Source organism: Octodon degus, unplaced genomic scaffold, assembly GCF_000260255.1.
Source record: "Octodon degus isolate 3935 unplaced genomic scaffold, OctDeg1.0 scaffold00005, whole genome shotgun sequence".
In the NCBI taxonomy this organism is placed as follows: domain Eukaryota; kingdom Metazoa; phylum Chordata; class Mammalia; order Rodentia; family Octodontidae; genus Octodon; species Octodon degus.
In genome coordinates, this window is record NW_004524581.1 from 13,254,143 (window position 1) to 13,269,992 (window position 15,850).

Consider the following 15,850-nt stretch of genomic DNA (forward strand, 5'->3'; position numbering starts at 1 on the left):
GTCATCTGCAAATAATGATAATTTTACTTCTTCCTTTCCTATCATTATTATTTTATTTATTTCTCTTATCTAATTGCTCTGGCTAATGTTTCCACAACTATATAGAACAGGAGTGGTGACAGTGGACATTCTCGTCTTGTTCCTGATTTTAAAGTGAAATCTTTCAGTTTTTGTCCATTTAATATGATACTGGCTGTTGGTTTGTCATAGATGGCTTTTTATCAGGTTGTGGTAAAGACTACCACACTAAAATCTATCCTGATTTTCTGTAGGCTTTTTATTTATTTATTTTTTTAAATCATGAATGAGTGTTGGACTTTGTCAAAAGTTTTTTCTGCATCTATTTGGATGATCATGTGATTTTTGTCTTTGGCTGTTGATTTATGAATTTGCGCATATTGAACCAACCCTGCATTCATGGGATGAATCTCACTTGGTCATGATGTATAATCTTCTTCATGATTTGCTACATTCTGTTTGCTAGTATTTTATTGAGGATATTTGCTATCTATGTTCTTTAGGGAGATTGGCCTGTAGTTCTTTCTCTCTCTTTTTTTCCCCTGTATTTAGGGCAGGGTCTCCAGGGTCTCACTGTGGATCAGACTCGTAATGATTCTCCTGTTTACAGTCTCCCAAGCACTGGGATTACAGGCACGCACCACCCCGCCTAGTCTCAATCACAGTCTCAGTGTGCCCTGGGTGCGGGGCCAGCACAGCATGCAGGGGATCAAACCCTGGCTGCGGCATTCAGGCCAGCCCTGTAGTTTCCTTTTATGGTTGCGTCTTTCTCTGGTTTTGGTATCAGAGTAATTCTTGCCTCCAGGGGGCTGGGGAGAGGGCTCAGTAGAATAAGTGCTTGCCTAGTGAGCACAAGGTCTTGAGTTCAATCCCTGGTACCACAAAAAACAAAAAAACCCTTGCCTCCAGGAATTATTTTGGGAGAATTGCTTTTCTTTCAACTTTGGAAGCATGCTTTTTAAAATCTGTAAATAACATTAAATTATTAATTTTAAATTCAAAAGAAAAGGAAAAGAGAAAAAAATGTTGAGCTCAAATAAAAAATAGCTCTTCACATAGAGGACAAAACAGATAAGTACACAGCTTAACAGACAGGACAAACATTTTACAAAATTAGAGCACACACAAATATATTTTTGACCAACTTAAAATAATTCTTTTGCAATTTTAGAAGTTTGTAACTATAAATAGGCTAGTCAGAATTATTTGTAGGTTAATTAGTAGAGATTTCTTATAAGAATTTGGAAGGAATAAAACTTTTAATCTATAAATATTTTTTAAAATGGGCTTTTTTTCCTTGCCTTTAGATTTGTATGGAAATATCACCTTTTTCTGATCTTGAGCTACTGGCCTTCAGACTGGACTACCCAGTGCTCATACGAGCCAACTCCCTATTTTAGAGCAGCCCTCTTTTATTTTCAGGGATGCTGTTCCAAACCCCCAGATAGACTAGAAATACTGAACCTATAAAGCTATGCTTTTTCCTAAATAGTATAATGCATTCATATTATAATAAAGTTGAACTTCTAAATTAGGTACAGTAAGAGATTAACATTAACTAATAATAAAAAAGATTAAATATAACAATATACTTAATAAGTTATATGAAGGGGCACACATTCTTTCAAATGTATTTTTTTTGTCTTTGAGTGAATTCTTTGCTATTTGCACTCCTGACTTTACAGTTTCCTTTGTAGCACTGTCACATAATATTAATCTGTTAGAAGTGTGTGTGTGTGTGTGTGGTACTGGAAACTGAACCACAGGTATTCATACTGAGCTATAGTCCCAGCACTCCAATCCCTTTATATATTTTGAGACAGGGTCTTGCTAAGTTTCTAGGTTACTTAGGTTGGGCCAGAACTTGAGAACCTTTTGTCTCTGCTTCTCAGAGTGTTGGGATGTGCACCATCATGCCTGGCTAAATCAGTGTCTTTACACAAAAACACCCTAAAAACCAAAAAACAAAACCACATAGTTCAGCCCTGTAGGGGCCTACCTGCTCTGAGGGTATTTGGCAGTTTTTGCAGATTATTTTCCTTATTATGTGACACTGACACTTTTCTATCAATGAGTAGGATATTTCTGTCACTTGCTGGAATCCAGGCAGGCCTATATAACACTCAGGAAGAGGAGGTACCTGTGACTTGCAAGGCTTTGCTAGAAAAAGTGATGCACCCTCTGTGTAGATCTTGATCTCTTGGAAGCTGTGTCCTTGAGTTCTAAATCCTAAGAAATCCAGCTCTCAGGAAGCCAGTATGCTTGACAGACCACTACATAGAAATAAAAATCCTTTAAGGGCCCACCTATTGAAGAAGCAGCTCTTTGGTCTTCCTAGTCCAGGTATGAGATAGGTGAGTGAAGAAGCACTGGAGATGACCCGAAATGCAGGAACTAAGTGCAACCTCCTGAGGGATGCCAAGCTGGAACATTCCAGTTAAGCCACTTCCAAAGTCCTGAGCTTGGGAAACCATGAAAATCATTGTTTTGGGGGGATTTACACATAGCAAAAGATAAGTAATACACTTCTATATAGCATCAGATTCTACAAATAAGAATGAGAGAATGTCTATCACATAGGCAGCTGTCAATGTTTTCCCCTAAAATGATAAGTGTGTTAATTCAATGCTTATAAAAAGAACTCAGGAGCCAGAGATATAGTTCAGTGGCACAGTGCCTACTTGACAAGCTGAGGTCCTGAATTTAATTCCAGGTACAAAAGAAAAAAAAAAAAAAGCCAGGCCATGTTGGTGTATGCCTGTAATCCCTGCACTCAGGAGGCAGGGGCCGGAGGATTGCCCTGAATTTGAGATCAGCCTGGGCTACATAGTGAGTTCAAGGCCAGCCTTAATTACACAGCAAGACTCTGCCCTAAAAAGGCATGGATTTTATGGTATATAAATGATCTCAGTAGAAATTTAGTATGAGAAAAAAATTAAACACACATACATGAATACACATGAACAGAAAAAAAGGCTGAAAGAAAATAATTACCTCTACTAGTTGGAATTTTTCTCAAACCATACAGTAGATTGAAGCACATTTCAAAATCATGGAAATTAGAAAATATATAGTTGAAAATGACAGCAGCACACATTAAATTTCTTTAAAGACTGGTCAAGAAAAAAGCAAAGCCATATTGTTTTCAAAGTGTTGGGGAAGTGGTTGTGGTCTGGGGTGGGGGTGGAGGGTGGGGCCTGCTGTGTGTGTCAGGTTCTGGAGAGGGGAAGGAAGCGCTGTGAGTTAAGCTGTGAGGTGGTTCTGATGTGGTAGAATGTGGGGAAAGGACTGGTGGGGCGGTGTAGAGAGAAGGTGCACTGAGGTGAGCTGGGGAACCTAGAGAGTGTCTATGTGTGTGTGTGTGTGTGTGTGTGTGTGTGTGTGAGAGAGAGAGAGAGAGAGAGAGAGAGTGTGTGTGTGTGTGTGTGTGTAAAACGCAGATTTGCCTCTGTGGGGAGAAATTATTAGACAGTATATATTGGCTAAGTAAATCTTTGGACACATGCTTGGTTCACAAAACTAGCCCCAAAACAAGTCAGGAGGAAAGTAGGAAAGTGGAGAGAAGCTGAGTCTCCCAGCTAAAGACTTAGGTTTCTAATACTCAGCTCTATCTTTGACTAAAATGTCCTACAAATTGTACTTACAACTGAAAGTTGTTCCTGTGTCTCAATTTCTCAGTCTGTACATGAAAGACAGGTGTGTTTCTTGTTTTTGCCCCCCCCCCGCCCTTTTTTTTTTTTTTTTTTTTTTTTTTTTACAGTACCAGGTAACAAACCAAAGCCTTTATACTGAACTTTATCCCCAGCCCCCTTTTTACATTTTATTTTGAGGCAGTCTTGCTAAGTTGCCCAGACTGGGCTCGAACCTACAATTCTCCTGCCTCAGCCTCCCATAGCATTGACATTACAGCTGTGCATCAACATATCCAGCTTGTACTTGTTTTCCACATACCTCAGAATGGCTGTGAACTTCAAAGAACTGAAAGTTTCCCATGCCATAGAGCAGTGTATAACGTAATTGCCCCATCAAAAACTCTTTTCTAATTAATTATTCAGAACATAGAAATGTTAATTTTTACATATTTTATAATGTTCTCTATCATTAGTGGTCTTCAAATTAATTACAGTGGAAGAGTAATGTTGAACCAGCCACAGCTATGAGCAAATTCCACAGTCCTCAACCTCTGTAGGTTATAATCTTGTGGAAATTTACTTTCCATCCTTATCTCTTGAGTTGCATGGGCATTCACGTCAACCTGGATAATTTAGTCACTGACCTGCAGCATGTGCCCCCTTTCAGATTGCTGGCTTTGGAATCTTCTTGCCTGCCTAACCAAACATTATTTTTCCTCTGAGTTCAGATTGAGGTCCACTGCTCTTTCTTATTCTCAGGCCTATGCTGATCTCTTCCTGCTTGGAATCTGAGCAGTACATAGTCTTTGTGTGATTGTGAGTATGGAATTTGAGCAGTGCAACTCCTGTGGCCAGTTAGAGAAAACTTTTTGCTTTATAAAAGGCTTGTGATTAGGACAGGCCTATCTGGGTAATCCCTCTATTTTAGGTCAACTATTGTATATAACATAATCTAATCACAGTAGTAAAACCTATCATATTCACAGTCCTGTGAATTATGTAGATGTATATACCAGGGCCAGGGAATCTCAGGGACATCTTAGTATTTTGTAATTACTGAATAAGTAAGATTTGTATAAGCATAGGTAAAAAGCTCTCTTAGGTGGGAAGGAAATAAAAACAAAAAACCCAAAAGAAGTGGGATGAGGTGGACTGTGCCTATAATCCTAGCACTCTAAGAAGCTGAGACAGGACAATCACAGATTGAAGCCCAGCCTTGATAATCTGGTCACTCAGCAAGACCCTGTGTCAAAATAAAAGACTTAAGAAAATGCTGAGGATGTAGTTCAGTGTGAAGGTCCTAGGTTCATCTGCTGTACCATGAAAACCAAAAATAAACAAACCAACAAAAACCCCTGAAAAGCAAATATCCACTAGGAGTTTTTGAAGACAATTAATATATCTCTATTTGGGACCCAATAATAAAAGCCCCTTTGTATGAAGGTCTCCTGTATGTTTTACATAATTGCATTCCTCTCAGTTCTGTTAAGATGGCATTAGTGTACTTTTTCAAGGAAAGAAATTTACACAATAAATTGAAAAGTCACCTTCCAAATTTATATCTCAAGGGCTGGCCAAATAGCTCAGCAGATTAAAGCACCTGCAAGCAGGTGCAGGGGCCAGGGGTTCGATCCCCAGGCTTGCAGTGATGGCCCTGCCCCTGGGGCATGCTGAGATGGCAACTGAGACTGGTTACAGTGGTGCAAGCCTGTAATCCCAGCTCTTGGGAGGCTGTAAACAGGCGGATCACTACGAGTTTGATCTAGTAGTGAGACCCTGAACACTCTGTAGACCCTTCCCTAAAATTAAAAAAAAAATTATATCTCAATAATAGCATTATAAAATGAGATTATAGTTTAAACACTGGGTGACCTGCCTTTGTGTTTTCTGTACTATTTCACCTGTGGTTAACAGGTGTCGAGAAAGATTTTTAGGCCAGGTACAGTAGTCTATGATTCCAGCACTTGGGAGGCTGAGGAAGAAAGATCATGAGTTTGAGGTCAGCATGGGCTACATACATAAAAAGTTCAAGAGCAGCTTGGAGTACATATCGAGACCCAGTCTCAAAAAACAAAACAAAACAAAACAAAAGAAAGACTGATTTTAGAGGGTGCATATAAGTGCGAGGCAGAAGAATGGAAGGAGATCTGGATGAGGAAGGAAGGAAGGAAGCAAAAGGACTGGGTGAAGCACTGTCCTAGAGAAGTTAATATTGCCAGTAGTGATAGGCTGGGCTAGGACACTGGAGGCAGGGGTGATATGTTATAGTTGAAAGACACTTGATGAGCCAGAAGTGGTGGCATACACATGTCATCCCAACATTTGGGAGGTTGAGGCAGGACTGACACAAGTTCTAGATGAGTCGGGGTTACATAATGAGACTCTGTCCAAAAAATTTTTTTAAAGGTGGACACGATCAAGCTTCTCAGTCTTGCTGCAAATTTGCAGGAAATGCATAGGACAGAAGCACAGGTTAAACTGCTCATGTATACACAATCAGCATAGTGGGTACTACACAGAAAAATAGTTCAGAGATACACCACCCAAATATCATGGTTATTCATGTACTATAAACATAATCTTTTTAAAAGTATTACTGTTATTAATACAAAGGAATGTGTAGAGAGAACAGCTTTGGTAACTCTGTAGGAACAGATGAAAGTCTGACTAGTTTTGATGAAAGGCCTCATAGGGCGATCCTAGCAAGCTCTTTGGTTACTGAGAGTTAGTCATGACCAGACCTACACTATCAGTTGTGTAACCAGGGCCAGTTTGGGGCCACAAAATCGATGCAGTTGCATGGGGCCTTGTACTCAGATGGCTTCACATCTGTCCTAACTCTTACTGTCTCCCAGTTTGCATTGTAGAAATGCAGTCTGAGGTGACAACTGGCACTGCGCTGGGCCTGGGAATAGCAGTTTACATGGGAACCTGTCTTCTCCTATCCTTCATTGTTGTGGATCTGCAGCTGTCTACTCCCCTGCCCTCTCCTCTGACCTGCTCCTGCCCAGTGATCACTGCCCCACCTCGGTCAGAGTTCAGCATGACTTCCTCCTGGTGTCTGGGGAGAAGGCAAGGCAGTGCACTGGAGCTAGCAGGGCCACAGTGTGAGGTGCTTGACTCAGTGCAAGCAAGGTACTGAGTGGAGGTCACCTGCCTGCTGCAGGACGGGAAGGCACCTGGCCTGGTTTCCCACCTCTAGCTGGGTAATGAGAATCAGTCCTACACTGGCAGCAGGAGGATCCTGGTGGCCAAGGGATTGTGTCGGCCCCCAAGTTCCTGGGGTGTGTGTGTGTGTGTGTGTGTCTGTGCTTATCCCAGAGATATCTCTTGCCAGGGAGGGCAGCATTAAATAGCAAATAAAAAAATTACAATGACAGACATGGGTCCAACAAACTGAGTAGCTAGCTAATCCTATTAATAATATGAGACAAATTTCAGTTTTCTCACAGGTAACATGGGAGAATAAAACAGCAAATGCTACATATATCTTAATTTAAGTGAGGGCTTATACCAATGCATTTTGAATGTATTAAATAACTATTAGCTGGAAATAGATTTTTTTAAAAGTCCACTGCCCACAAAGTCATAGAAGTAGTATTTTTTTTTAAATGTAGATATAAGAAGGATCTGAGAAAAAGAAAAGGAGGATCTGGTGCCAGGCATGGTGGCACATGTACTCAGAAGACCGAGGCAAAAGGATTGTTGCAAGTTTGTGGCCAGCTTGAGCTACATAGTTTCAGTTCAAGGCCAGTCTAAAGCACATAGTGAGACATTGTCTCAAAAAGCAAAAAAAGAAAGATCTGATAAAAATGAGGACATGAGAAGGATTTGGCAACATACGCAGTAGAAATGTGGTTACTATAGAACAACAACTTTAACAGTTGTCTAGGACATGTAGTTTACCCTCTTGCAAAATGTAGATCCTTGGGAAATGTCTTCTTTTGATCTGAGGATCTTTTGCTTGGTGGTATCAATGAAAATACTTCTGCTTAAAATGGGGAAGCTTGGCTAAAAAGGAGTTTGAGGTTAGGAAGACCCACGGATGTCTTAAACAAATCAAGTTGTACAGGGATTGGGTAATTTGTTCTTACCTATAAACTTGTAAAATGTACTTGCTTTTGCATTTTCACTTTGACTCTAGCTTCTGTTCCTGATAAACATAGGTGTTAACAACAAGCTAAGTACAGTGAAATTCATGCTGACTTTTTCTTTTCCTTTTACAATTTATTTATTTTTTAAGATGGGAATGGTATGTCTCAGTGTGTTGCCCAGTCTGGCCTCAAACTTGGGGGCTCAAGCGATTCTCTTGCCTCAGTCTCCTGAGTAACTGAGATAGCAGGCTCAGCTTCAAGATTGTATTTTAAACCATGAAAACTAGAACCTAACTTGAATTTATACTAGGAAGCTGATTTATTTCATGCAATGGACTACCGTGCTGGCATTAAAAAGGATGAGGCAGACCTCTACCGACAGCAGAACAACCAGGGAATTTTCAGTAGACAAGGAGAAAAAGGTAGTTCTAGGAACATGTTTAGTCTTGCTTACTCAGGAAATAGACATGTACAGGTAAACACATATACAAAGGTCTGAGATCACATACCAAGTTGATCACAGTGGCGCACACCTGTAATCTCAGCTTCGAGACGCTGAGGCGGGAGGATCACTGGAAGTTTCAGGGCAGCCTCGGCTACATAGCGTGGCCCTGTCTCAAAAAAAACCAAAGCCAAAATAAAATAAAGTCACGCACCAAACTGTTAACACTAAGTATCTCTAAGGCCGAGGTGGGTGCAGTGTGTGTGTAAATCAACGGGACACTCACATTTCTCGGAGTATTTCTGTTGTTTGAACCTTTCATGTTTCCATACATTACTGAAAAGCAGTGGGAAGAGCATTTTGAGAGGCTGTGGCAAAAAGTTGAGGAGGGGGCGGGAGCGCACCGCCCGGGTCTCCTCAGAGTCCCCGGCGCCTGAGGTGAGGAGACCCCGCCCCGCTGAGGTGATTCTGCAGAGGGGCGGAGCTCTGCAGCTCCGAGGCGGGAGGCGGCCCCGGGGGCGGGCCCATCCGACTCCAGCGGCTCGCTCCGCTCCCACCATGCCCTTATAAGGAGCGCCCCGAGTTAGGACTCCGGAATCCGGTCGCGATCCCGGCGGCACAGCCCCAATCCCAGGCCCCTCCCTTGGGAATGGGGGGTGGGCGGGACTTTGGCGGGTCGGTGCTAGGGGCGGAGCATATAGAAGCGGGACCAATAGGAGTGGCGACTCGGGTCTGAGCGGCGCCGCCATTGGGCGCGGCGACGTGAGGGGGTGGGGCGCCTGTAGGGCTGGTTACGCCGAGGGAAGCCGCGACTCTAGTCGCTTCTCGGAGTCAGTCCCTCCGCCGGTTCCCGGCCCAGCCGATCCCTGTTCTCCGTTGCCCGCGGTTCGCCGCCCCGCTAGCCGCCGCGATGCCGGTGTTTCACACGCGCACGATTGAGAGCATCTTGGAGCCGGTGGCACAGCAGATCTCGCACCTGGTGATTATGCACGAGGAGGGCGAGGTGGACGGCAAAGCCATTCCTGACCTCACCGCGCCCGTGGCTGCCGTGCAAGCGGCAGTCAGCAACCTCGTCCGGGTGAGTGCACCGGCCCTGGAATGGGAGCGGGCGGGACACGTCCGGATCTGGGTCTGGGTCCGGGTCCAGGTCCGAGGCTTCGCGCCTTCGTGGGGTCCAGCGCTAGATGCGGTGGTTGGGACGCCGACTCCCGGTTCTGACCTTGAGCCAGCCCCCGGGTCTTGCAAGACTCAGTCTCCTCTTCTGGGAAATGGGATAGTCATAAAGGCCGTCCTAAGGGTACGTGGTGAACTCAACCAGGTGTTCTAGGGAGATGCCCAGCAAATGCCCGGAGTCAGCTGCGGCCGTCCGAAGGACCACTTCCCTGGGCGGGCTGTGTCCCCTCACCGACTACCTTGCTCTCAGCTCCTTTTTAGGGCTCCCCAGGCTGGCCTGTGCGTGGGCGGTTCTCTTGCGGATTCCCCGGCTTTTCTGCCAGGGATTCTTGATCCACGCTGCCCTCTCTTCCAACACACTGCCCCCGCTTCCGCGACCTGGCTTGCCCACCCACCCCTTCCCGGGCTCCACGAGTCCGCCCTCTTCTCCCCAGTTATCTAACTGAGCGCGGTCTCGGTGCGGGCCTTCTTCCCTCCGGGGCATTTTACTTCTGCTTTCACCTCAGGCACTCACATACCTTTACACTGTAATCCAGGACCTGGAGCTCCATTTTTTTCTCGCTTAACCTTTGCTGCCTGGTGTGTTACTGCCTGGCTGTGGCGATTTCCACCTGGCTTTACCTGCTGTCAACCCGTTTCCTCCCACAGGGGCCTTTCCCGACGAGGGGGCCTCCTCCTCTGGCACCTCCTCTTGGCAGGAAGCAAGATGGAGCTGCTGGGAGAGGCCTGTGGAATCTGGGATCTGAGAGACTGGGGCGTCCCCTGTCTGATCTCCAGTTTCCTGACGGTTGGTGGCTCCTCAGACCTCTGTCGTTAAGGGCTGTGACTGGTGATTGAGGTAATTTCTGGAGGAGATGGAGCTCATTTCTGAAATAAAAGGTGCTGAGAGCAGCCTCCTAACACTCCCCTGGCTAATGTCACACTTAATGTCCCACTCTGGGTGGGTGACTCAGATTGCTGCCGCCTGTGAGCAGCACTTCTTGGAAAAAGTTTATAGTGCTCTCTCATTGAGCCTCTTAAATGGTGTGCCAGGATAATTGGGAGGTAAGTGTGGGTCTGGGTGGGGCTTGGATTACTTCTCTGATTAGAGCGTTTTGGTGCAGGAAGAGGCACTTGAGCAGCTAAAAATCTTGCCGGATTTTTGGGGTGTGTGGTGGGAGGGTGGAGTTGTCCCAAGCAGTGCAAGAGGCTGGTACTAGGAAAACAGGGAGATCCTAGATTATAAATTCCTAGTCAGTTTCATTAAGAATGTATTCAGTAAGAATAGTGTATTCATTCAAAATACATACTTCTACTTTGTTGTTCTCCTTATAGCTAACCTTTATCTAAAACTCCAGAGGACATTCTTATGCAGTGTTGTCTAACATGGCTGCATTCCAGGCCTCCATTTTTCACCAAAGGGAAACAATGTAAAGAGACAAGGTAATAGTGTCCCTCTAGGCAGCACTTCAGGAAATGAAATTTTTAAACCACATGTTGCACTTAGAATAGAGTTAGTGTAGCCAAGGGGTTAGGCTATCTGGTTAGGCTATTTAGAGCAAAGTTATTTATGAGATTCCATGCCATGAATTAATAAGCATTGAATGGCTGCTTTTCTAAAGAGCATCGTAATAAATCAGTGGTTCTCAGCTCAGAGTGTGCATGAGAATCACCAGTGGGGCTTTTTAGGTATAAAGATGTCCAGCTTCCATCTCAGACGTTGTGAGAGCTCTCCAGGGGGAGGGTCAAGGCCTCTGTATCTTTAAGAAGCTCCATAGGTGATTGTGATGGACAACAACCTTACATGAACAGCACAGTTTTGGACATTGTGAAGCAAACAAATAAGGCCAGTCATAAGCTGAAAGAAATTACATGTTGTGAACATACTTCCCAACACACACAAAAGAAGGGATTGGAGATTGGTGATAGAGAAGAGTGACAGAGAGAAAGTGGGAAAAACTTGTGCTGGAAGTCCTGAACAAAGGTATTTATGAGTAAGTCACTTCCAGGTTTCAGTAAGTACGCGTTGTTTTGATTGCAGCTCAGGAGGCAAGTGGGAGAGAAACTGGAGATGAAGTCAGTGTGTGACATATGGGCAGTTTAGATGAACAAAGAGAACAGGAGGGGGAGGATGAGAATGGTGGGTGAGGAAGACCCTATGGATTGTGTTTTGGGGAGGCCAGAGCCCCTAATCGTTGCTTTGATTTCTTAGTGGAAATTGGGATTCTTAACTGTATGGACCTTGTACATACCTAAAATATCCAATTAAACTGTGTCTAGAGAACAGGTCTTCTTTTTTGGGGGAGGGTACCCAAAATCAAACTCAAGACCTTGTGCTTGTCAGGGAGGTGTTGTCCCCCTGTGCTATGTCCCATGCCCTCAGTTTTTTTTTTTCCTTGTAGTGTTGGAGATTCAACCCAGAGGCATTACCACTGAATTACATCCCCCATTCATTTTTATTTTGAAACAAAGTCTCACTAAGAGACCCATGTTGGCCTTGAGCTTGTTATCCTTCTTCCTCAGTCTCTTGTATAGAAGGAATTCAAGCATATGCTACCCTGCCTGGCTAATACTATTTTATATGCAACCCCCCCTTTCCTGATCTTAATATTAACACATAGATGGCTTGATAAATACTGTCAAAGGAAAAAGAACCATGGGAAGGTAGATTAGAAGGCTTTAAAAATTGGTAGGTTGCGAACACAATGAAGGCCTGAATGTTGGATATTGTAAGGAAGAAAAATTAAGGATTTATTAGTAGGAATAATAGAACTCAGTTATTGAACTTTGAGTTTGTTTGGAAGAAACATACAGTATTACTATAAATAATGAGACTGATTTTTGAGCAGATATTCTGGAATTAAGATAATCTGCCAGGAAGATAGCTCAGCAGCATAGGTTCCTGCCTGGCAAGTGCAAGGTCCTGAGTTCAATCTCCAGTACAAAACAAAAACAAAACCAAAAATGATTATTTCTTGGCATTATCTTGAGAGGCCATATCCTTATTCCTACGCTTCTTTTTGGTAATTTCTTTCAGATTATTTGTATCAGTATGCCAAATTAGTTTTATTTCAATCAAGAAAATGTGCTTTCAAGTGTAATAGGAACTCCTGAGCCTGGCTACTTTTATTTACCATTTTTGGTCTAAATAACTTTTGGATATTTCTCAAATTAAAGTTTTTGCAGGAGGACAACATTTCAACTTTTTGGCATGGCCATTCACTTATAAACGTATTTATTGGGGCCACTTTGAATGTTAATGCTGATAGCATAAGTGCGATACTGGATTAAAGTCTTCTGTGGCCCCAAGCAAGTAAAGAACCATGGAGATTCCAAGGAAGATTCAGTGACTTCCAATGAGAGGATTGGGGAAGGCATAAAGGATGAAACATTTGAGCATGGCACTTAAAACAGACAGGATCTGAACATTTACAGATGTAAGAAGGAAAGGCCTTACAAGTAGAAGAAGCTAACCTGGGAAAGGTAAAGAATTTTGAAAGCAATGAAGGCCTGAGCTTTGGATACTGAAGGAAGAATTATTGGGATTTATTCGAAGGAATGGTAGAATTGAATTGTAGAACTCTTGAGTCCCCCTCCCCTGGTATAGGGGATCAAACTCAGGACCTTGTGCTTGCCAGGCAAGAGCTTATGCCATTCAGCTGTAGTCCTGGCCCAGAACTCTTGAATTTGTTTGGAAGAAACATACAGCATTACTATGAATAATGAAATTGTCATTTGAGCAAAACTTCTCAAATTTATTTGTTTGTTATTTTTTGAGTTTTTGAGGCTAGATCCCCTATGTAGTTCAGGCGGGCCTTGAGCTCACCATGTAACCCAGGCATCAACTTGCTGAACTTGTGGTAATCCTCTTGCCTCAGCCTTTTGGTTGCTGGAATTACAGGCATGTATCACCAAGCCCAGCTTGGAATTTATGTAATCTGATTGTTTTTTAGAGTTATCTTGGAGGACTATTTTTTATTCCAGTGCTTCTCTGGGAATTTGAGAACCTAAAGAATCTGAGGTCCAAATTTTAACTTAGAGCATCATAAAGATGACTCAGGAAAAAAAAAAAAAAGACTCCTTTTTTGGGGAGCAGGACTCATTCGAAACATGTAAAAGCATATAAAAGCTCATATTTATCACAACGTGTGTGTACATATATAGCGTATTTGTGTGTATAGGTTGCTTTTGCCACACTAAGGAAGGGGACAGGATGGGAATATTTCTTTACATGTCTTTTTTTTTTCTTCTTCTGAGAAACCTGAATGAGACCCTTTTTCCCTTTATGATGTATTAATTTTATTTTATATTTTAAAATTTAATTTATATTTTTATTTTTATAATGTATTAATTTTAATGTTACCTTTTCCTACATCACAATTTCATATAGTCAGAGAATTTCAGAAGTGAAGAATCCTTCAAGAGTAAGTCTAGGTGGGGCCGGGGAGATGGCTCAGTGGAGTAAGTGCTTCCCTGGGCCTGAGTTCAATCCCCTTTTCTGCCAAAAAAATAAGAGTAAGTCTAGGGCCAGCCAGATAGCTCAGCGGCTAAAGCGCCTGTTTAGGCTAAGTGCAGTGGCTGGGGTTCAATTCCCAGCATACTGTGCTGGCCCTGCTCCCAGGGCATGCTGAGACTGCGATTGAGACTGGGCGTGACTGGGCATGGTAACACTTGGCTGAGAACAGGAAAAATTCTATTTTATTTTACTCATTTCTGATCCTTTGGTACCTCTTCTATGGTGCTTATGAAGGGGAACAAAATTACTAAATAAGACCATTTTTGGAATAGGTGTGTTGAGATACAGTTCACACACAAGGTAATTCACCCATTGTACAATTCACTGGTTTTCCATGTATTTGCAGAATTGTGCGGGCTTTATAACAATCTAAGGTTTAGAGTATTTTTTTTTTTTTTTTTTTGGTGGAACCAGGGATTGAACTCAGGCCCTTGTGCTTGCCAGGGAAGCGCTTATTCCACTGAGCCATCTCCCAGGCCCCTAGAGTATTATTGACTCCCTTAGAGATATCTCATGTCCGTCAGCATTCTCTCATTCTTTCCCCCACCTTTCTACCTCTCTAACCCTTAGCAACTACTAAGCTGCTTTCTTCTGTCTCTGTGGATTTGCCTTTGCTGGACATTTCATATAAAGAATTATACAATATATAGCCTCTGTGACAGGCTTCTTTTTAATGTTTTCAGGATTCTTTATCAGCACTTTTTTTTTTTTTGCTGAGTACTAGTCCATTGTATAGAATAAAGGTGTTTTTTAAATACAGAGAGCAAGTTCAATGCAATAATAAAGTAAGAGAGAGGAGGTAGGAAGGGGCAGGATGGGAAATGACAAATAGAGAACTTCTAGAAAGGACAGGAGGGGCTGGAGAGATGGCTCAGTGGTCTAAAGCACCTATTTAGAACAAGCTTAGCAAAAGCATCAGGGACCGCGGTTCAATCCCCCAGCACCACATGCCAGCCAGCCCGCCCCCTGGTGGGCTGAGCTGGCCTCTCTCTCTCTCTCTCTCAAACAAATAAATAAATAAAATTAGAAAGGACAGGATTCAGTAAGCAGTGTAGAAAAGCCCGAAGTCTTACACTTACATCTTTTTTCCCCCTCTGCTGTGAAGCTCAGGCTGGCCTTGAATTAGCACAGATCCTCCTGAGAGCAGGGATTACAGGCATGTGCCGCCACGCCCAGCTCGGTTGTCTTCTTGTCTTCCTGCTGAAGTTTCCTTTTTGTTTTCTCAGTTATCTTTTTGTTTTTGTTTGCCTGAAGAGCCCTATAGGAACTCTATCTGTGCTGTGATCATTACAGTCCTGTCAGTTTTACTAATGGGACTTCGGATACTTCGCTTTTCTCATTGCATCTGAGGGCGTGAGTTGTATCATGAAATATTTATTTTGGGAGTTTTTGTGGCCATCACTTTTATGGGCCCAACCATAAATTAGATGGTCTTGGGGCCAGTTTTGGGACAGATGGTAGCGTTGTCTTCACATAGATGGGACTGGCTGTTTTGTGTATGTGTGTGTGTGTTGCTAAGGATTTAACCCAAGGCTTTTGTATTGGGCTACATTTCTACTCCTTTTTTTAAATTTTTATTTTAAGATAGGGTTTTGCTAATTTGCTCATGCTGGCTTCAAATTTGTGATCTTTCTGCCTCAGTCTTCCGAGCTGCTGCTAAAGCCTTCCGAGCCTTTCGAGCTGTACAGGTATGCACTGCCTTGCTGGCAGCTCTGCTTTTAAAAAGAGATCACCAATTAGTTTTGTTACTTGTTATTATCTATATTAACATTTGAAATCATTTTCTAATTAGTTTTGGTTTTTAAATTTATTTAGTTAAAATTAATAACAGTGTTTGAGTGATAGGCCTGTGAGTGATTTCTCTCTTTTCAATACTTTTCTATATTTTTAACATTGTCATGTGAGGGTTTGTATTTAGACCTCCCTTAGAAAAATCTCATGTCCGTCAGCATTCTCTCATTCTTTTTAATTAATTAACTAATTAATTAATTTTTTT

At 42.7% G+C, this 15,850-nt stretch overlaps 1 protein-coding gene across 1 annotated transcript in view; it reads left to right on the forward strand.

The window, feature by feature from the left end:
• Window positions 1-8,962: 8,962 nt before the first annotated feature.
• The window catches only part of Vcl (vinculin), a 129,279-nt gene continuing 122,391 nt past the window's right edge, over window positions 8,963-15,850 (forward strand). Inside the window, exon 1 of the mRNA XM_012515491.2 lies at window positions 8,963-9,264. Coding sequence (XP_012370945.1) covers window positions 9,097-9,264 — 168 coding nt within the window. The 5' untranslated portion in view covers window positions 8,963-9,096. The remainder of the gene's footprint in view (window positions 9,265-15,850) is intronic.